This window comes from Vipera ursinii, assembly GCF_947247035.1.
Source record: "Vipera ursinii genome assembly, chromosome: 3".
Lineage (NCBI taxonomy): Eukaryota > Metazoa > Chordata > Lepidosauria > Squamata > Viperidae > Vipera > Vipera ursinii.
Genome location: NC_139516.1, coordinates 176,573,336 through 176,595,290, shown reverse-complemented (window position 1 = coordinate 176,595,290; position 21,955 = coordinate 176,573,336). Strand labels below are relative to the sequence as shown.

Genomic DNA, 21,955 nt, shown 5'->3' with positions numbered 1-21,955 from the left:
TGTTACATTATCTGATGGTTTCTACTGGAATATGGTCTGAAAAGTGAAGAAATGCTTGGGGTGGGGGAGACCCTATACCTGGAAAATATAATAATTGGCAATGAGTTTCAGCCTTACCCGCTGTCCCTTCTTCAGGCTTTTAAATTTTATTTGATTTTTAACATAGCATTTTCTGCTATTGTGTGAAGTTGCAATTGCTTTTCTTACTGCTCTGATGTTTTTAGCAACTTCTGTTTTATTGGCTTGTTTAGTATGCATCTTTATTTATCTGTGACCATTATTATACATTATCTTTAAAATTGCTGTTACACAACAGTTATCAAATGTTGTAAATATAAACATTTTTTAAAAAAGGAAATTAGCTGATAAATGCATAAAGTTCAAATACAGGATCCTTTCTTGGAAGGGACATTGCTGAAAAAAATGGGTGGCATAGGCTATGGATTTTTGGCTATTTCTTGTAACTCCTAACATCTTGAAGGATGGTGGCTAGTCTAAATATTTCCATTTATTCGTTAGAAGGATGTAATGAGTCAACTAATGCTTGTGTCCATATTCCTTTTAAATTTTACTGCCTTTTACATTTCTATCTAGTGCCTAGTAGTTTCTCCAATGGAACCACAATATAATAATTGGCGTGCTTAGAACTGTTACTGGTTACAGATACATTCAACTATGGAGGCAATCAAGAGTCTTCAATAATGAGTGCATTTAAGAATAGGAAAATATGTATCTAATTTTTTTAAAAAATATTTCTTCTATGTTGTTGTTATGAAATTTTAGTTTTATTCTTTATGAAAGAGCCGTTTTTATTTTACACACACACACACACACACAAACACACACACACATCCATGATGTTTTTTTAAGGGAAATTGTCTTATGTCCTTGATAAAATACAATAGTGCCTTTTCTCTTTCCTGACATTTATATTGAGGTTTTCCAGGCAACACAATTTCTGTCAGTTCCAAATATCCAAAGTAGGAAAAGATGTTACAGATAAACATTCTCTGTGAATCAGCTGTATCCTTTCCCCATCTCATATTTACTATTAATTATAACCTCTTTTTCCTCTAGGAGCTTAAGGCAGCTTGTATGGGAATAACTATAACTCTGTAAGCATATCTGACTCAGGAATTCTGTGAGTTGAAGTCTATGAGTCATAAAAGAGCCAAGGTTGCCTACCCCTGGTCTAGTTGCAATAAACAAAAAAGTAGAAAATGTTTGAAAATGCATTGGGTTTGCTATATTTTAAAAAAAATAAAGTTAAGCACTTTGAACTTCAGTCTGAAGTTTTTGGATTTTATTCCAAAAATATGATTTGGAGTGACAGGCGAGTGCAAACCTAGTACCTTTCAACAATTCATGAAAGCAGCTGTGTCTTTTCCTGGGGATCGTGTTGCAACAGACTCTTGCCTTTCCTACTAAAATCTCACTTATCAAAAGCCAGAAAAGCAACAGCTTGATAGAACATTTCTTTATATGTTTATTGCTCTTGGAAATATATTCACTGAATGATCAATACCTTCTTAAGCCTTGCAGAAGAAGGGATGGTTATTACTTTTTAAGCCTTCCTGGCAGATTTCAACCCAAGAAGTTAAAAATTATGCAAATATATTTCACTTCATGAAATATTAAAAGGCCAGTAACTGCAGGTTTACTTTAGGCTGAATTAAACAGAGATTATTATATATATAACATCCATGGTTGTCCATGGTTTCCGAAACAAAGTTTGTGTGTGTGTGTGTGTGTGTGTGTGTTTGTGTATGTACTGTACGTATGTATACACAAATGCATATTGTTTGAAGTTATAGACATTAACAATGTAGAAATTAACAAGGTATGAAGAATGTAACAAAACAATATAATTTTTCAAGAATCAGGCTGAATTGTAAAATAAGTAGAGTAGAAGAGAATAGAAGGAACTGGTACCATCACAAGGAAATTATCTATTCAAATTGTTTTTGTCTCTTTTAAAAAAAACCTTGGCATTATCTGTCAGACATCTCATCTTTTCAGAACCAATAAAATGCACCACAAATTGGACAGGAAAATAGAGGATAACTGCATAATAGTTTTGATACGTATACCGGTATTAAATTATATTTCAGAAATTACTGCTGCAGTAAAAGTAGAATTGTCCATCAAGCTACCATTTACCAATACCAATGGTAAATTATATCCACCCAAGATTACTTCAGCTGTGAGCTGCTATATTTATATTTTATATGTTATAATTTAAAATAGCGGTCCACAACCTTTTTGGCACCAGGGACTGGTTTCATGGAAGACAATTTTTCACAGACGGGAGGGGAAAGGATGGTTTTGGTTTCACTCTCTCATCTGCCACTCACCTTCACCTGTGTGGCCTGGTTCCTAATAGACCATGGACCAGTACTATTGGTCCAGCAGTTGGGGACCCTGTTTCAAAGTACCTTTTAGAATGTATATCACTCTTTTAAGGAAGCTTTCATAGGAAATAACAAAATGAAATAGAACAATGTATATCACACAAAGTTAAAAATAGAATAAATCATTAATATTAACATAACATGAATTAGAATAACAAATGAAAACAATGAAAATACTTAATCTTATTGATATGTATTGGCTATATTATAAGGGCAGAATTAAAAGAAAGCTATTTTTTCCAAGAGAAGAATGTTGCTCTCTTTTTTTAATATACCTTTCCATTCCCCAAAATTTCTATGAGAACAATATTATGTCTCACCACAAAGTTGTGACTCCAGAGATCGGGATGTATATATCAGTATTTACTGCTGTCCTCTTCTTCCATAAAAACACTAATCACATAACAGGCATAAACAAAGCCAATCAACTGTGAGAGAAAAAAGAAACAGAAAAACTGTTACTTCATCCTAAATGTGCCAAACTACATCTAGTTCAGAAATTTAATATATATGCAAACTAAGTAGAAACATAGGAAACTAATGGCAGAAAAAGACCCAATGGTCTATTGAGTCTACCCTTTGAGTTTTTTGGAACTGTAGAAACTTTTAAGAGTTATAATCGGTTTTAAATATTCCATTCTGGTTACAAATTCATGACAATGCAAACTAAAATTCCAGTGAAATTAAGTTTTTGGGATCAGAGTATTTGAAAAGAAATTTCTCATATGAATCCATTCAGAATATACAATTGCATTGTAAGTTCTCTTTATAGATGCTACCACTTATAGAATTTAGATTGGGTGAGAACTTTTCTGTAGCCATATTCCAATTACACAACTCCTTCCTACAGTGGTGACTACTACTGCTGGGAATGACATAGTGAATCCACAGCTAGCTTCATCAAAGGGTATGCCAGAAAATGCATTTGGCAGCAGTGTTTGTAGTTTAGTCGAAGTCCCTTGCTGTTAAGTAACGAGGAAAATGGCATTCTCCCCACCACCAACACACTGTAGAGGTAAACAAGTCTTTTTGGTGTTGAGATAATTGGCATCTCTTCTCTCCCCTTCATTCACGCAAGAAGACCTGCCAGGTCTCTGATGCTCTGGAGTGATCCTATGGGATGAGATAACTGAGAGCATAAGACCTGTTCCCCGCTTTTCCCCCATGCCAAGAGAAGTAGTGGGGAATAAGGAGGAAGAAAGATCTCTTCACCTCCCCTCCTCCAGTCCATGGGTGACAGGAAAAGCAGGACACGGGAGCAAAATGCCTCCTTTGGTTCTAGAATGATCACTCTGTTGGATCAGAAAGTTGGAAGGAAAACTATTGTTCCACAACTTATTTTGCTATCCCTGGATCTGAAAGGGAAGGGAAGCAAATCCTTCTGGTTGCAAAAATAATCTCTTGACCCCAAAGAGCTCCCCTACCACAGATTCCTTTCACCAGAAGAGTTGTTCTCCTCTCCTCTTGTTCCTCTCCAACTTATTTTTTTAAACCAAAAGTACCGTACTAAATCAAATTCAGAGCTAGAGAGAAATAATCTCCCAAAAAATAATGTGGCACTCATACAAGATATGTCTTAAACTTGATCCAGAAGAGGCAGCAGCCTTTTGCTGTTTCACATGGCCTCAGACTATTTGAGCTGTCCACACAAGTATGTGCATCCCACTTTTCATACAAGAAAACCCTTCTCTGCTTCATTGCTGAGGCATAGTAGAGGCTGGTAATGTGATCAGCATTTCTTTAAGCTTGCATAATTTTCAATCACTTCCCATAATGGATAAGTAGCTCTTTGATCTACCACATAGAAATCTAGGATAATCTTTAAATATGGCCAGGATCAACATTGATTAAGGTTTTAAATAACTGCTTTTGTAGGTCCAATATAACTTCTTCAAATATGAATAACACATATACCATGAAATTACATTAAATCAAACATATTTTCTTTTAAAAAAGACAAAAGAAATTGTTTTAAAAAGTTAAATTGATGCATGGAATAGTTGCAAATATCTGGGGCAATTTAAATAAAGAAAACTTATCAATAATTAGATGAAAATATTCTTCCTATTCAATGGCAAATATAAAACTCTGAAAATGGACTGATCTTTAAATATATATTAATGGAGTACTATAGTAGCTTTTAATAGCAAGGGAATTATTACAGTATTTTCTGTGCTTGATTGATGGTCATTATAATAAAATATTTATTCCAACAAATTACTTTGGCTAGCTATCTTGATTAACCCAATTGTTATTTAACTGATATGGCTGCAGTCACAAAAGGCTAACTAACAGATAGGTTAATAATTAATCTGCAGTGGGACAATTCCTTTCATTGCTTGGCTTCTTAATGTAAATAGCATTTGTTGGCAGCTTGCCTAGACTCAAGTTAACTTTTATTAATTGATAAGAAAGCAAAAGTTGGTGTGCCCAATTAGCATTACATAATTTTTTGAATCAAACACATAGATCAAGAATGGAATTCTATGGTCCTCCAGGTATGGCTGAAACACAGTTCCTAATATTTCTCACTGGTTTGGTCCACTACTACAGAATTAAATGGTCAGATGGAAACATTTCCAAATAAAGCCTGACACTATTTATTTATTTATTAGGACTCAGGGCGGTGAAGAGTGACATAAATAACAGAATGCACAAATACAGATATTGAAAACAAATTAAACCCTAAATTAAACCCTAGTTTTGCCTAAATGTAGAAGATAGTTACCTTAAAACAATAATTACAACAGAACCCGTCAGACCAGACCGGATTGCTTAAACAGATATGTTTTTAGGTCGTGTCGGAAGGAGCAAAGGTCGGGAGCCATCCGGAGCTCAACCAGTAAACGGTTCCATAGGTCAGGCGCGCCCACAGAGAATGCCCTCCCTCTGGGAGTCACCATTCTCCGAACGGTGGAACCCTTAGGAGGCCCTCTCTGTGGGAGCGCACTGGACGGAGGGACGTTGATGCTGGCAGCAGGTGATTCCCAAGGTACTCCGGACCCATGCCATATAGGGCTTTGAAAACCATTACTAGCACCTTGAATCTTACCCGGAGGACAACTGGGAGCCAATGCAGCTCACGGAGTAGAGGTGTAACATGGGAGTATCGGGAGACTCCCAACACAACTCTCGCGGCTGCATTCTGTACCAGTTGGAGCCTCCGAGTGGTCCTCAAGGGCAGCCCCATGTAAAGAGCATTTGTTGTTGTTGTTGTTAGCTGCGAAGTCGTGTCCGACTCATCGCGACCCTATGGACAACATTCCTCCAGGCCTTCCTGTCTTCTACCATCTTCTGGAGTTCATTTAAGCTCACGCCTACTGCTTCAGTGACTCCATCCAGCCACCTCATTCTCTGTCGTCCCCTTCTTCTATTGCCCTCGATCTTTCCCAACATTAGGCTCTTCTCCAGTGAGTCCTTCCTTCTCATTAGGTGGCCAAAGTATTTGAGTTTTAGCTTCAGGATCTGGCCTTCTAAAGAGCAGTCAGGATTGATCTCCTCTAGGACTGACCGGTTTGATCGCCTTGCAGTCCAAGGGACTCGCAGGAGTCTTCTCCAGCACCATAGTTCAAAGGCCTCAATTCTTTGGCGCTCAGCCTTTCTTATGGTCCAACTTTCACTGCCATACATTGCAACTGGGAAGACCATAGCCTTGACTATACGCACTTTTGTTGACAGGGTGATGTCTCTGCTTTTTAGTGTGCTGTCTAGATTTGCCATGGCTTTCCTTCCCAGGAGCAAGCATCTTTTAATTTCTTGGCTACAGTCCCCATCTGCAGTGATCTTGGAGCCCAGGAAAACAAAATCTGTCACTACCTCCATTTCTTCCCCATCTATTTGCCAGGAATTGAGAGGGCCAGATGCCATGATCTTGGTTTTCTTAATGTTAAGTTTCAACCCAAGTTTTGCACTCTCCTTCTTCACCCGCAACAAGAGGCTCTTTAGTTCTTCTTCACTTTCTGCCATTAGAGTGGTATCATCTGCGTATCTTAGGTTGTTGATATTTCTTCCGGCAATCTTAATTCCAACTTTTGATTCATCTAGCCCTGCCTTTCTCATGATGTGCTCTGCATATAAGTTAAATAGGCAGGGCGACAGTATACAGCCTTGCCGGACTCCTTTCCCAATTTTGAACCAATCAGTGGTTCCGTGTCCAGTTCTCACTGTTGCTTCTTGACCCGCATATAAGTTTCTCAAGAGACAAATAAGATGGTCTGGTACTCCCATCTCTTTAAGAACTTGCCACAGTTTGTTATGATCCACACAATCAAAGGCTTTAGCATAGTCAATGAAGCAGAAGTAGATGTTTTTCTGGAACTCCCTAGCTTTCTCCATGATCCAGCGTATGTTAGCAATTTGATCTCTAGTTCCTCTGCCTCTTCGAAATCCTGCCTGTACTTCTGGTAGTTCTTGATCCACATACTGCTGAAGTCTAGCTTGTAGGATTTTAAGCATGACTTTACTAGCATGAGAAATGAGTGCAATGGTGCGATAGTTTGAACATTCTTTGGCACTGCCTTTCTTTGGAATTGGAATGTAAACTGATCTTTTCCAATCCTGTGGCCACTGCTGAGTTTTCCAAATTTGCTGGCAATTGAGTGTAGCACTTTTACTGCACTGTCTTTTAAGATTTTGAATAGCTCAGCTGGAATACTGTCACCTCCACTAGCTTTGTTGTTGCTCAGCTTTTCTAAGGCCCACTTCACTTCACATTCTAGGATGTCTGCCTCGAGGTCAGTGACCACCTCATTGTGATTATCTGGGACGTTAAGCTCATTCTTGTATAGTTCTTCTGTGTAATTTTGCCACCTCTTCTTAATCTCTTCTGCCTCTGTTAGGTCCCTGCCATTTTGGTCCTTTATCATGCCCATTTTTGCATGGAATGTTCCCTTCATCTCTCCAATTTTCTTGAAAAGATCTCTGGTCCTCCCTATTCTATTGTTTTCTTCTATTTCTTTGCACTGTTCATTTAAGAAGGCATTCTTATCTCTTCTAGCTATTCTCTGGAATTCTGCATTCAATTGGGCATATCTATGTTTTTCTCCCTTGCCTTTCGCTTTCCTCCTTTCCTCAGCTATTTGCAAAGCTTCCTCAGACAGCCATTTTGCTTTCTTGCATTTCTTTTTCTTTGGGATGGTTTTGGTTGCTACCTGTTGTACAATGTCGCGAACCTCTGTCCATAGTTCTTCAGGCACTCTGTCTATCAGATCTAATTCCTTAAATCTATTTGTCACCTCTACTGTATATTCAACAGGGATATGATTTAATTCATACCTGAGTGGCCTAGTGCTTTTCCCTACTTTCTTCAGTTTAAGCCTAAACTTTGCAAGGAGAAGCTCATGGTCTGAGCCACAGTCAGCTCCTGGTCTTGTTTTTACCGACTGTATAGAGCTTCTCCATCTTTGGCTGCAGAGCATATAGTCAATCTGATTTCTGTGTTGACCATCTGGTGATGTCCATGTGTAGAGCCGTCTCTTGGGTTGTTGGAAAAGAGTGTTTGCTATGACCATCGTATTCTCTTGACAAAATTCTATCAGCCTGTGCCCTGCTTCATTTTGTACTCCAAGGCCAAACTTGCCTGTTATTCCAGTTATCTTTTGGCTTCCTACTTTAGCATTCCAATCCCCCATGATGATAAGGACATCATTTTTTGGTGTTACTTCTATAAGGTGCTGTAGGGCTTCATAGAACCGGTCAATTTCATCCTTTTCAGCACTGGTGGTTGGGGCATAGACTTGGACTACTGTGATATTGAATGGTTTCCCTTGGATTCGAACTGAGATCATTCTGTCATTTTGAGGATTGTATCCCAGTATTGATTTTCCTACTCTTTTATTGACTATGAAGGCTACTCCATTTCTTCTGAGGGATTCTTGCCCACAGTAGTATACCTGATGGTCATCTGAATTAAATTCACCCATTCCTGTCCATTTTACTTCGCTGATACCTAAGATGTCGATGTTCAGTCTTGTCATCTCTTGTTTGACCACGTCCAGCTTTCCTTGATTCATGGATCTTACATTCCAGGTTCCTATGGAGAAAAAATCTTTACAGCATCGGACTTTCCTTTCACCACCAGACACATCCACAGCTGAGCGTCCTTTCGGCTTTGGCCCAGTCGCTTCATTCTTTCTGGCACTACTAGTACTAGCCCTCTGCTCTTCCCCAGTAGCATATTGGACGCCTTCCGACCTGAGGGGCTCATCTTCCAGCGTCATATCGTTTTGCCTTTTGGTACTGTCCATAGGGTTTTCATGGCAAAGATACTGGAGTGGTTTGCCATTTCCTTCTCCAGTGGATCACGTTTTGTCAGAACTCTCAGCTATGACCTGTCCGTCTTGGGTGGCCCTGCACGGCATAGCTCATGGCTTCATTGAATTACGCAAGCCCCTTCGCCACGACAAGGCAGTAGTCTAAACGAGAGGTCACGAGTGCATGAGTGACCGTACGTAGGGCATCTCGGTCTAGATAGGGCCGTAATTGGCGCACCAGGCGAACCTGGGCAAAGGCTCCCCTAGTCACAGCTGTTATGTGGTCTTCCAAGGAAAGCTGTGAATCTAGGAGGACTCCCAAGTTGTGAGCCCTATCTGTGGGGGGTAATAACTTACCCCCTATAGAAAGAAATGGAATGTTCTGAATATCCTGAGATGCCGGTACGTACAGCCACTCAGGCTTGTCAGGGTTGAGTTGAAGCTTGTTCTTCCCCATCCAGACCCGAACTGCTTCCAGGCAATGGGACATCACATCAAGGGCATCACTGAGGTGGTTTGGGGTCGAGATAAAAATACTCAATATTCTACTTCTAAAAATGTCTATGGGACTATAGGGCCAGATGCATTTTTGTACATAAAGATGATACTGAAGCTGGATATTTATTTTGCAATGTTCAGAGAATACATGAGCAAATATTGCTTCTACCTCCATAATTTATTGCTATATAAAAATATATAATTTTGCTGATGCTTTCAAGGTACCACCCATCTTATTTTGGCCAGAATAAGTTTACTACATGCTCCAAGAGTTTACACTTAGGCTGACTCCTCAAGGATGGGGAAAATGATTCTAAAACATATATTTATTCTATATTAGTATATATTAGTATATTAACATGATTCAGGAAGAAGAATCAAAACACTACTTTACAGAAACTGCATCGAATAGCATGTTGTGATTTTACTTTTCTACTTTTTTTAAAAAAAACCATTATCTGCACTGTGCATAATGTTTTTTTCTGAAAGAGAATAACATAATGGATATGCAATCTATGGAAATAGGTGAGGATTGGTAGATAAATATACAGTATATGTTACAAAATGTATGATAGCATATTTAGAAGTTTATTATTTCCATCGTATACACAACCCACTACCAAATTGCCATAAGGAATAAGACACCAGATAAATTATTTAAAGCAGAGTAGACATGGTTGACATTTTAGTTGCCTGGCAGATTCAACTTCTGTAATATTCCCTCCATGAATCCATGTTTTAGAAATAGTTTTGCAAGAAACAAAGGAATGCCTATATAATCTTAATAGTTTATTTTAACTGAGTGTATTATTTTTTATAAACACATTTTTTAAAACAACAACAATGAATTGTCCTTTTGATTTTAAAGAGCTGATGGAATTCTTTATTATTTCAACTAACATTAATTTACCAGCAAAGCATAAAGGATTGTAGAAAATAAATGCTCAGTTAACTTCAATAATGACTGTTGCTAAATTGTACTTCTCAGGAAAACATTTCAGGGGATTCAATAAAGGAAAACTCAAGCAGTATTATGCAATTTATCTCAGGAAATATTCTATGATCTAACTGTAGCATTTCTCTCTGCTTTTCCCAAACTGATTATATTAGCCACCCCACCCCACCCTTGGAAAACCTTCAGACGTGGTTTTCAAGAAATCTGAACAAATCAAAATACTTTTGAAGCAAACCTCAGGACCAAATAAATATCCACGTAGCTCTGAAAGTCACAGAAAATTCAGTGCATCCAGACAGTTCCTAGTAGATGCCTTAGGTGCAGTATATAACTGTACAGAGAGTTTCACTTTAACATCTCACCAGCAAAGCAAGTATTAATCTAAGTTACTGGAAGATTTTTTTTCCTGCTATGTTAGATGTTTTATGTTAAAGAGATTTAAATTCAATATTAAATAGAAGTGTAGGTTATATGTAGCCTAGTATGATCTTTTATACTACTTTCGAATGTCACAACTAGTGAGGACGTTTTATTCTCAGTGCTAAGTTTCTACAGCAATGATTTCAGATTCCTTGTTCTTGCAAGCAAAGCTGAACTCACTTGCTATCCAGATTCACGTTCAGAGAAATGCTTTAAGTTGTAGACAAGTACTGAGGGTGACCCAGGTCTGTACCGGAGATTCTTATAACAAATCATCAAAGCTATCAGGCTTTACTGAAATAAAAAATGGTTTTGTTAATAATAAGTTTTGCATTGAAGTTTACCAGGAGAGATTTTTTTTTAATTTTAATTCCATTTATATCTCGCCCTTCTCCGAAGACTCAGGGCGGCTTACAAGCTTAGCAGTAGCCTTCATTCTATGTATGTGCCTGCTTATTAGGGCTTTCACACACACCCCAAGCGACATTATTACAAAGTCAGCTTAATTGCCCCCAACAATCTGGGTCCTCATTTTACCTACCTTGGAAGGATGGAAGGCTGAGTCAACCTTGAGGCTGGTGGGATGCGAACCTGCACTAATTGCAGGCAGCTGGTGTTACTTAAGGAGGCATTAGCCCACTGCTCCACCAAGGCTCTATTTTGCTAGTCACAGCCTATTTTTTTTTTCTTTGTTCACATTTATCATCCCTTCAGTGTATTTTGGGAAATATAATTTTGTCATTACAGCTTTTGTTCTCCCCACCCCCATTTTCATTTTGCCTGATTTATTTTCTTAGATCTGTAAAGAGTCTTCCTATTGCAAATATTTCACCAACCACACATAAATAGGGTCTTCAAAAATTAGATAATCATTATCTTTCTAACTATACTTTTCAGGTAATCTATTTATTTTCTTTAACAGAACTTTTAACTATCCTTTTTTTGTTTTGCTAAATAGCAATATCATTAATTTTTTTTTCAAATTGTTCAAAAAAACCCCCCATTCAGCCGTTTATCTTCTGAATATCTCACTAAAGTGGAAAATAAAAGTGCCAGAAAAAGATATTTCATACATGAGCTACACATTCACTAAAGGATAGCATTTTAGACATTTTTTTTTTAAAAAAAATCATTCTTACTGGACTCTATAAAGTATATTAGTGTTTTGGTTTTATTTATAAATCAAATATATTAAGTCATACTAAAAAGATGAAATGCTTTAAAATAGAAAACAGTACATATTATAATATTGTATGTATATGATTCTTTCTGTTTGTGAGCTCTGAAAAGCTGAAATTTTTGCAAAAGTACAGGAAAGTTTTATTATTTATGTACTGTACTATGGAATGGAGATTGGATTCTATCAGTGCCAGAATCAAAATATACAAATCATTTCCTATCAAATCCTTTCAAATATCTACTCTAGCTGTGAGCAAAACTATCTGAATCGGTATCAGTGAATGTTTTAATTATTTGCTTCTTTTTATAAAATAAAAAGCAGTTGTCTCATGTTGCCCAATGATACAGTCAGGGTCTATCTTGCAGTTGGGTGCCCACTGAGCCATATAAAAATGTATTTCTTGTTCACTTTTAGCCATAGATATCAGGCTTGCTTTAAAAATCACGCTACATTGTTTTACTTACACTGTTTTAGTTGCTTATTCTTCATACTAGCCTGCATGAAATTCAATATGAATTTCAGTCATGGGATTTGTTTTTTTTTGTTGTTGTTGTATCCAATAACAATTTTTACAAAGCCCTTCCAGATTCACAGTTGACAACTTCCTAATTATAAGGTATTCTCATTTAAATAAGTGGACAGGTAATTATAACATGATTATAGGATTTCTTCAAAATAGACAAATAATGTTGATATTTGTAAAATTCTGGGAGAAATAGTGTCTATATAAATGTGAGCATAGGAAAAAACAGATAAGAAGAAATTTATTTATTTATTTATTTAGTTACATTTATATACCGCCCTTTCCCTGAGGACTCAGGGCGGTTTACAGGGAATTAAAAAATCCAACATACAAAAGTTAAAACCAAATTAAAAAATGTTAAATTGACCCTGTACTCTTAAAAACCCCAATTAAAAATGATATCTTAGTTCTTCCAATATTGTTCCAGAGACTTCTATAAAGCTCTATAAAGTGTTGTTCCGCAAGTTAAAACATCCACATTCCTTCACATGGAAATAATTGTTTTAAGAAAATGTAAATCTTAAATTCCTTTTCAAAATTCATTTATGGCCTGAAATGATCACAGTTAATAAATGATTTGTGGCTTTTGTATTTCTTACTCAAAGCCAGGTGAGTGATTATTGCATTTCTGCCAATAAGAAATCCTATTTTATATGTAAAAATTAACTAATAGAGATAATCAAAGGCGTTTCCAGGAATAAGGAAAAAAAATGGTTTTAGTAGTTTGGATGAAATACTACACTTTCTATTCCAATGTAACAAATGTTAGGAGGAATGGCTAATCTTATATATGAGAGATCTACATAGCTTAGAATGAAATTGTTCTTTAATGGTGTCTGCGTACTCTAGGTAAGTACAAGAAATGCTGACTCAGGAATTCTGGGAGTTGAAGTCCACAAATCATAAAAGAGTCAAGGTTGCCTACCCCTGGTCTAGAATATGGAGCCTTGGTGGAGCAGTGGGCTAATGCCTCCTTAAGTAACACCAGCTGCCTGCAATTAGTGCAGGTTCGCATCCCACCATGCTCAAGGTTGACTCAGCCTTCCATCCTTCCGAGGTAGGTAAAATGAGGACCCAGATTGTTGGGGGCAATAAGCTGACTTTGTAATAATGCCGCTGGGGGGGCGAAAGCCCTAATAAGCAGGCATATACATAGAATGAAGGCTATTGCTAAGCACATTGGTTTGTGCTTAAAATTGTAAGCCGCCCTGAGTCTTCGGAGAAGGGTGGGATATAAATGGGATTTAAAAAAAGAATATCAAAGTAAAACAAGGAAGTGGAAAAATGAAACAAGTAAAATAGTGTTATCCCATGGTAATATACAAGTACCAGTAAAACCTCAGTATACACTCTAGAGGAAAATGAGCTGGAAAAATATAATGAGGGGAAACTTTGATATGCCAGCTAATGAAAGGCCATAAAGGAAATTCAGTTTTTTCTTAATAGACAACTTAAATATGTTATTAGCCAGCAGAGGGAGTACAATGTAATTGAGTGCTTCCTTATAGGAATGAAGAATAGAATCTAAATGCCCTAATTCTCTAGCTCAGGGGTCGGCAACCGGAAAAAGGAAAAGAGCCACTCAGAACCGGTTCCGTCACACAAACAAAAAAGTGGGAGCCGCAAAAAGTGCGCACGCGTGCGTCCACTCACGCGCATGCGCAAAAAACAGCTAGAGTCTAGCTGGTTAAAGATGAAAGCTGCCTCTGAAATATTCAATATTTGTCAGTTAAACTAGAGGATATCACTACATCAAAAAAATAAAATAAAGGGGGTGATAGCAGAAAAGAACAACACAAAATAATTGCATGAAGAAAAATAATTAATTCAAAAGCTGCTTCTGATCAAATACAGCATCCCTGACATGTTAATGGAACTTCAGTGCAATGTGCCTGGCAGCAACTACAGGATTAAGGGCACCAGAAACAAGAATATACCAGAACAAAGTTTTAGGACAGAAGGCTGGCAAGTGGCTACATGGTTAACATGGTGACAAGCCTGCAGGTAATAACAAATATAAGATCAAATTGCATCAATTAGGAAATTAGGAACTTCACCATTATATATGTAACCAATCATAAATTTATTACTTTCCTGATTTAAATGATATATCATATCCCAAAAGGGTACATTCCCTAGCTGATGGGAAAGATGAGTTTTGTGTGTATTCCATTTATTTTAATAGTGTTGGTATAAGAATTATTTTCTGTGAATTACCAATATGTACATAGTAATTATCTGGACTCCATCCATATGAACTTTCCATATGGGCAAAAATTACTGCATAGTATCTCCAGATTATGAAATAGTGATCGCTTTGAGTTTAATATAGGAAGACATGAATCTACACAAAATGATCTGTTTGACTGGATTGTTATAAGAATGTATAAGGCAGGAGTGTCAAACTCAATTTCATTGAGGGCCACATCAGCATTGTGGTTGCCCTCAGGGGGCTGGGTGGGTATGGCCAGGGTGGGCGTGGTCTACTGGGTGGGCGTGGCTAGAGTGCGTATGGCCTACTGGGTGGGCGTGGCCAGCTCTACATCGTTCGCATCAAGGGTGCCTATGGGGGCCTGGGCAGGAGTGGGACAGATCTGAGGGTCTCTGGCAGAAGGAGGGTCTCTGGGCCAGGGCCAAGACAGAGGGGGCCATTCCCTCAGTTTCCAGGATGGCTTCACAGGCCACATGAAACCACTTCGCGGGCCGGATCCGGCCCCCGGGCCTTGTGTTTGACATGTCTGGTATCAGGTATATAATTTGAGAACAAAGACAAATACCAAAGTCTAAAATAGTCTATAAGAAATAAATAACCTGGTGACCTTTTAGCAGAAAGAAAAGGAAGGAAGGAAGGAAGGAAGGAAGGAAGGAAGGAAGGAAGGAAGGAAGGAAGGAAGGAAGGTCTCCAAATTGCTTGCTATCTATAGCTGATGAAAACTTCAACCAAGAATACCCAACACATACTTATTGCACAGCCTTATTGCTTATTGCTTTCAGGAAATGGGACAGTAACTCCCATTGCTCATTGGAAAGAGGAAGCAGTGGCTTTCTAAGTCACCCTCATTTAGATAAAAGATAATCACTGAATGTGAATGTAAATAAAATTTATTACAGTCTCAAATTAGCAATAGACTTCTTTTATCCAGACAGGAGAGACTCATAAAGGGAAAAAATCCATTATTTTCCTTATGTAAATATTTGTTTTCCCTGAATTTTGCTACAATCTATCTTGTCAATCCAGATAAAAAGGACTAATTACTTATGTCACAGGGCATGAGTTACTATTGTTTTCCAGTTTCTTTAGGTGGACTTGTGATCTTATGAAATATTTAAGAGGTATTTCAAGGTAGATTACTTTTGATATACTCAGTGCACCACTTGTAGCACCAGAATATTATGTCCTAATATATTTTGGTAATGATGATTTAGCAATTTAAGAGCCTACAGATTGAATTAATAATGGTAACCAAAATAGTTTAGAAATTTGTAATAATTCTAGCCGTTAGCTTAGGAACCTTACTTAAATCGTTCTGGAAGTATAAACTGAAGTTCACAGGTGACACTCAACAGAGAGATTCTTCTTGAAAGGTTTACAAATTATAAGCATAAATTGTCTTTTATCAGAGTTCTACCAGGAGGAAGGTTGACAAGGCTTTCTGGGGGGAAAATACCTTATCTAATCAAGCAAGTGTGAGTTCAGGTAATAGCCAGTTGATTAGAATAACAGACTGGTTTGACTTTCATACATTCAGAGGTTGTCCATTTCCAATCAGGGCTAGATCAAAGGTGAGATTTGAAAAATGGTCTGATTGTGTATTTGGCAGCTTTGGTAATGTAATAAGCTAAAGGAGAAGCAAATGGAAATGGAAATGTCAGCTATTTTTAACACCAATAACATCTTAAAGTGAGAATGCTTAAAAGGGTGTTAATAATTAAGTCTGTAAAAGAGAAAATTATTTTCTAAGTGCCACTTTTTTTAATCAAGTTCTGTATGTAGGATTTATTCCAATTACTCCTTCTAATGACAGCATTTCCGCAAAGAATATTTTTTATACTCCCTATTAGCTTAACTCCACCCACTTCTTTGGCAATCAGTAATCTTTTTATTCTTTTCCAAACAGTTTCTATATCCTGCTTCCTTAAATTGCATTTTCATTTGTTTTGTTGAGATATTTTTTCAAACTCGACCCATATGTTCTTTTCCTGTAGTCATCTTATTTTAATTCCAGTTACTTTTTATTCCTTGTTCACTTTTTCCAAGATCCACACTTTGCATTAGCAAATCATGGAATGTCTCACTTTCATAACATTCTCATCCTTTCATTCTTCACTACTTTCACAAGGACCAATGGGATTCTGAGACTCAACAAAGCAACGAATCTCCTGTGCCCAGAAGAATCTAAAGGAACAAATTACAGCTTACTTGCTATGATGTACTGTCATTGTTTTTTAAAAGATATTAAAAAATGAGGCCCTTTACCCCAGGAAGCTATTGACTGTGGTTCTTAAAGGACCTAGCTATATCCTTCTTTTTTGAGATTAGTACCTGCCTTAGGCATATGGCTGCAATCTAACTCAGCTGGAGCTGACACATTAATTGAAATATATATGCTCTCCTGTCAGGTGAGCCATGATATAATTTTGATACCCTTTAGAGGACTTATGACAATTCATCAAGGATAGATGTATGCTTTCAGATTATATACATCATTATATACTGCATGTAATATACTTTCATCCAGCAATTCCCTAATATATATCCTGAAACAGGTAAGACACAGTCAAAATATTTGCACTGAATATGTATGTAAAAAAAAGACAATATCACTGCAATGAGATTAGATGAAACTGGGATAATTTCCCATTCTCATTGTATATTTTCATGTATTAGTCCCTGTATTAATCTAGAAAAAGGTCTATAGAAAATGTAGCCTCAATGGTGTAAGGCAGGGTTGTCAAACTGCCAGCCTGCGGCCCAATTGTATCATGCGGAGGCCGCACCCACCCCAGCTCCAGCAATGCGAAAAAAATCACAATACACTGCAGCATATCACGTGACATGGTGACTTTGATACCTGTGGTGTAAGGTATTAATTGCATAGAATGGGTCCTAAATAGCTCTCTGTCCCTGCTATGCACTTAAAAGAGAGATTAGAACAGTGTTTCTCAATGTTGGCAACTTGAAGATGTGTGGAATTCAACTCCCAGAATTCCTCAGCTAGCATGGGAAGAGGTTCCAAGATTACAGTCACCCTTAAATGAAAGGAAACAAAACACTTCTATTAGATGTTATCTTGTGATGGGGCAGGGCATTTTAGTATGTCCCATACATTGAAATAGAATTTTATATGTTTATTAAAGAAAGGTTCATGTGACAACAAAAATATCTTCTTATTTACAGTAATTATATAGAAGACAATATTATCCATTAAACATATGCAGATTTCCTAATGGTGCTGGAGATTTAAATAGTTTGCTTCCAATTACCTTGAAATTAGCCATTACCCTTCCAGTAGTGGGATTTAGGCTGACTTTTAAGTGAACATTTTATCATAAGTGACACATACATGATCATCCCCTAATTTTCAGTAACAATGTTTTCAAGGCAATTCCCTACATACAGTCACTATGGAATCATTGGAGAAACCTGATTGTACAATAACAAGTTGACATTGAACAAGGTGGTGGTAAGTACCCATAAGACATTCATTAGTACAGTGTAATGATAACATGTTGGTCTGATTGCTCAAGAAGCCACTAAGCAATTCCTCAAGTTTTGAATGAAACTAATTTTAATTGCCAAGAGCTTTAAATGTCACATTGTTGTAATTGCTTGTTTAAGCAGATACAATGAAAGCATTGCCAAGTGTGCTGCCTTTTTCTGTATTTTTTAACCTCATAGTTAAATAATTTCTTGTATTAGGATTTTTCTTAAGCAGCGGGCATTTTCTCAAAATGATTATTATTGAACTGATTGTTAGCAGATTCCTAATAATTTTTTTTAAAAAAAGACAATATGACTGAGTTGATTTGGCTCTAAGGTATTTCTTCATAAGATAACTATTAAAGTAGAATAACTGTCAAGCCCAAACCAAGACAGTAAAATCCAATCCAATAATTTATCTACTTACACCTAATAGACATAATCTTACCCAGCTAAAGCTGTAATATTCTAACTACTAGATCTATCCTGAAAGTGTAATATATTGGGTTAGTTCACTAATAGTTGTTATAATCAGTTGTTGTGTATGTTTCAAAAGTCTCCAACTGTCTTGGAGCAAACTGCTAGCCTGCAATTTAAGCGGAAAATTGTTCTTTAAAATGATTGGTCGCCGACTAGTGGTGGCACTGTATAAATAGATGTCAAGTGGTTGTCACTTCTGTTTTCAGCAATAAAGAACAGTTGTATTACATCGGTCTGGTCAATGTCTGAATGAACACAATACGCAACAGAAAGATTTTAGGATGTGGCTACCCTGAATCTCCCCCCCCCCTCTCCAGCTTTGAACTGTGCTGTAATCTGGGCCTCTCTCTGGGAAACCTCTCTGCCAAAATTGTCCCCGACTGCTGCTGTCAGTGCACATTCCATCACATCAACTTTTTGTTACACTTACAGGAGAAGTTTACCATGCCTTTCTAGGAACCAAAAGTAAACCACTTTGTTATTGTTCCATGGTTCATCATCAAGAATTTCAAGCAGCATTTGAGACCTAAATTGCAGCCTGATCATATATTTTAAATGTTAGAGTTGTACAATGGGAGACTTGTGTCCCATGGGGTCTTCTGAAATAACCTATATAAGTTTCACAATCATTGACAAGGCCAATCATGAATCATGAATGTTCTTCCCATGAAATCATCCCCTGGCAAAATCCTTCATAATTGGGCCTGCTCCACAGAATTTAAGTATGTCAACAGTTTTGTGGAGCAAACTAATATAGAAGTAGCTTGTTCTGGAATACTTGACAGAAATTTCAATATTTAGGGTAATTCTAAACAACTCAAGCACAGGCCAAATCCTCCTAATAATTCACTAGTCAAACTCTTTCATTTTTTTACTGCCAAAATATGCTATATTATAAGAGTATATATACAGCGAATATACAGTATATACAGACAGGATTGATGCCATAGTTGCCAGATTCACATATAGCATTAAGGAAATGATAGCTAGACTGCTACATCACAGTAAGCCAAGAACAAAGAAGCAAATTATTACATAATTACATATGACCTAATGTGTTACGTGATTATGGTAGACTTATTTGAACATAAGCTGAGACTCACGTGAAATAAAAATTCGCACACAAAAAACAGTAACAGCTAAACAAAGTTTGGAGAAAAACAATAACTGTCTTTGCATTACTTGGATAATGATCAAGAATTCTACATCAACTTTTATTTCTCAAAAAAGGAGACTATCTAAAATGGGAGCTATGAAAGAACTCCCAATGGGTATAGGATAGTTCAATCAAGAGGCCTGGGCAACCTTCTAATGAAAGCACTTCATTAGTTATATCCTTTTGTTCATTTGAAAAATGACAGTGGTTATTAATATTCTGTTATTATTTCAGAAATGTCAAGCTTAATTAAAACTGTTTAGTATAGATGGGGAGAAGGTACTTAGCAAATATCTGACACTGTAGTTTTAGAAAAATACATTGCTCTTTATATTTTCAAGAAGCAGAATGCACATTAGGGAATAAAATTTCAAATCCATCAGGGCAAAGTATTTTAAGAGATATGTGTCTCTTATAACTTTTATTCAGGCATTCAAAAGCTAGGAGTATTCCTTATTCAAGTTCTCCCAATTATTTTTTTTAATTCCATTTATATCCCGCCCTTCTCCGAAGACTCAGGGCGGCTTACAAGCTTAGCAGTAGCCTTCATTCTATGTATATGCCTGCTTATTAGGGCTTTCACACATGGTTGGTCACCAATGTTTCTCATCTCTTCCAGCATTGAGGAAAAAGTCTGCAGGAAAAAGTCTTCATTTGTATAATTGTAGGGAAGCTACAATTGCAAACAAGCAAATTTAACTGTGTGAAGGTAGCCAATGACTGCTTTAAAAGGCTATGGAAAGAATTCTGTTGGGCTTAGCAGAACAGACCACAATATGGTCTATTTTATTTTTTTATTTTGATTACCAATTTGTTTCTAGCCTCAGTACAATTTGCTAACTTTCACACCCTAAGCAATTTGAGACCAGTGTCAAGAACTATCTTTTCCTATGTGAATATGCTTAAGAACTTTGATCGGCTTCCTCTCCCATCAGAAATATACAGTTGATGAAGGCAACAGAAGAGGACCTTTCAATTTTTACCATTAAGTAAGGGAGCTACTTTCCAAACATCAGTCTTCTTTGCTGTATACGCAGAACTATTTTGTGACCAAGCTAGTTATTTTTCTCCCTAGTTTGGTTGTTTTAAATATCTGGACAATTCCTTTATTAAATCAGCATTCTCTACATAAAAGAGATATTTCTTATATTTCTATTAGATTTAACAGGCTTTTTTACCACTTTTCCATTTTTATCAATGCAGAATAAATTTTATCATCAACTGCTTAAATTCCCTTAATTGGATCATAGTTGTCATATCAGTGGTACTTGGAACATTTACTATACCCATTTGTATCCTGTCCTTTTTCATGGAGTTCAGAGCAACCTGCTGAAGTCAATGATAGTTTCCTTGTTGGGAAGAATACTAGCTTCAAAGGTGATGATATGGACCAAACACAACATTAAACAACTCTTTGACTCACCCCATCGCCACCGTAATTCTGGTATTCAATGGCTGTTGACTAAAATTTAGACTTGGGGAGTTTGCTTTACCCCCGATGCCTGAAGATATTCATGACTGAGCATTGATTCCCACATCCACGACTAAACGATGTGCCATCTTTAATGTTTATATATATGAATCTTAAAGTGCCTTTCTTTTTTGTGTTGATCATTTCCAGTGCACAAGGGAGATATTTGGAATAGAAGATTCTATCAGAAAAGGTTTTTCTTCTTTATTATAACTTTACAGATAAATTGAAGAGCCATCTGTTTTTATTCTCCTGATCTTTACTCATTTGACAATATACACATTGTACATTTGCAGACTCTAATTAGTGCTAATATGTGATTACATTAGTCCCAAGTCAAGAAATGTTTTATTACATGAATACTTTGTGATAGGCAGAAACTGGCTTCAGAAGAGCAGTCTCATAAAAGCTGTGTAACAAAGGGATACACAGTGTAGCATGCAAAATATGTGAATTAATGCTCATTTTTTTCCTTTTCCTTTTTTTTTGCAAAACTATCAATGGCAGTTTTCTAACTTGAGGAAAAGTAAGTTCCAAGAGTAATTAACTTTGGGATAATTATATCTGATATGTCATGAGCTTTAAGCCAGAGATCCCCAACCCTTGAGCCATGGCCCACAGCCTGTTTGAAAATGGACCGCATGAGCGATGTGCAAGCATGCGCATGCGAAGCTCTACTCGCACGAGCTGTGGGCCCTTGCAAGCACAAGCATCCTCCACTCACATGAGTGGAGCTTCGCAAGCAAGCACAAGGGCCCTCTGCTCATGTGCAAAGCTCCATTCACCTGAGTGGAGGGTGCATGTGCCTGCCACTCACACCAATGGAGCTGCACATGCATGTGTCTGCCACATGTTTCCCCTCCTCCACAGGGCCAGGCTGCCAAGCTGGAAATCTTAGCAACTGCTGCT

The 21,955-nt window shown here is 37.1% G+C and overlaps 1 protein-coding gene across 1 annotated transcript in view; it reads right to left on the bottom strand.

The window, feature by feature from the left end:
• Nucleotides 1-2,767: 2,767 nt before the first annotated feature.
• The window catches only part of NKAIN3 (sodium/potassium transporting ATPase interacting 3), a gene marked incomplete at both ends in the record, with an annotated part of 120,528 nt that continues 101,340 nt past the window's right edge, over nt 2,768-21,955 (bottom strand). The window contains one exon of the mRNA XM_083361233.1: nt 2,768-2,839. Within this exon, the coding sequence (XP_083217359.1) occupies nt 2,768-2,839 (72 nt within the window). The remainder of the gene's footprint in view (nt 2,840-21,955) is intronic.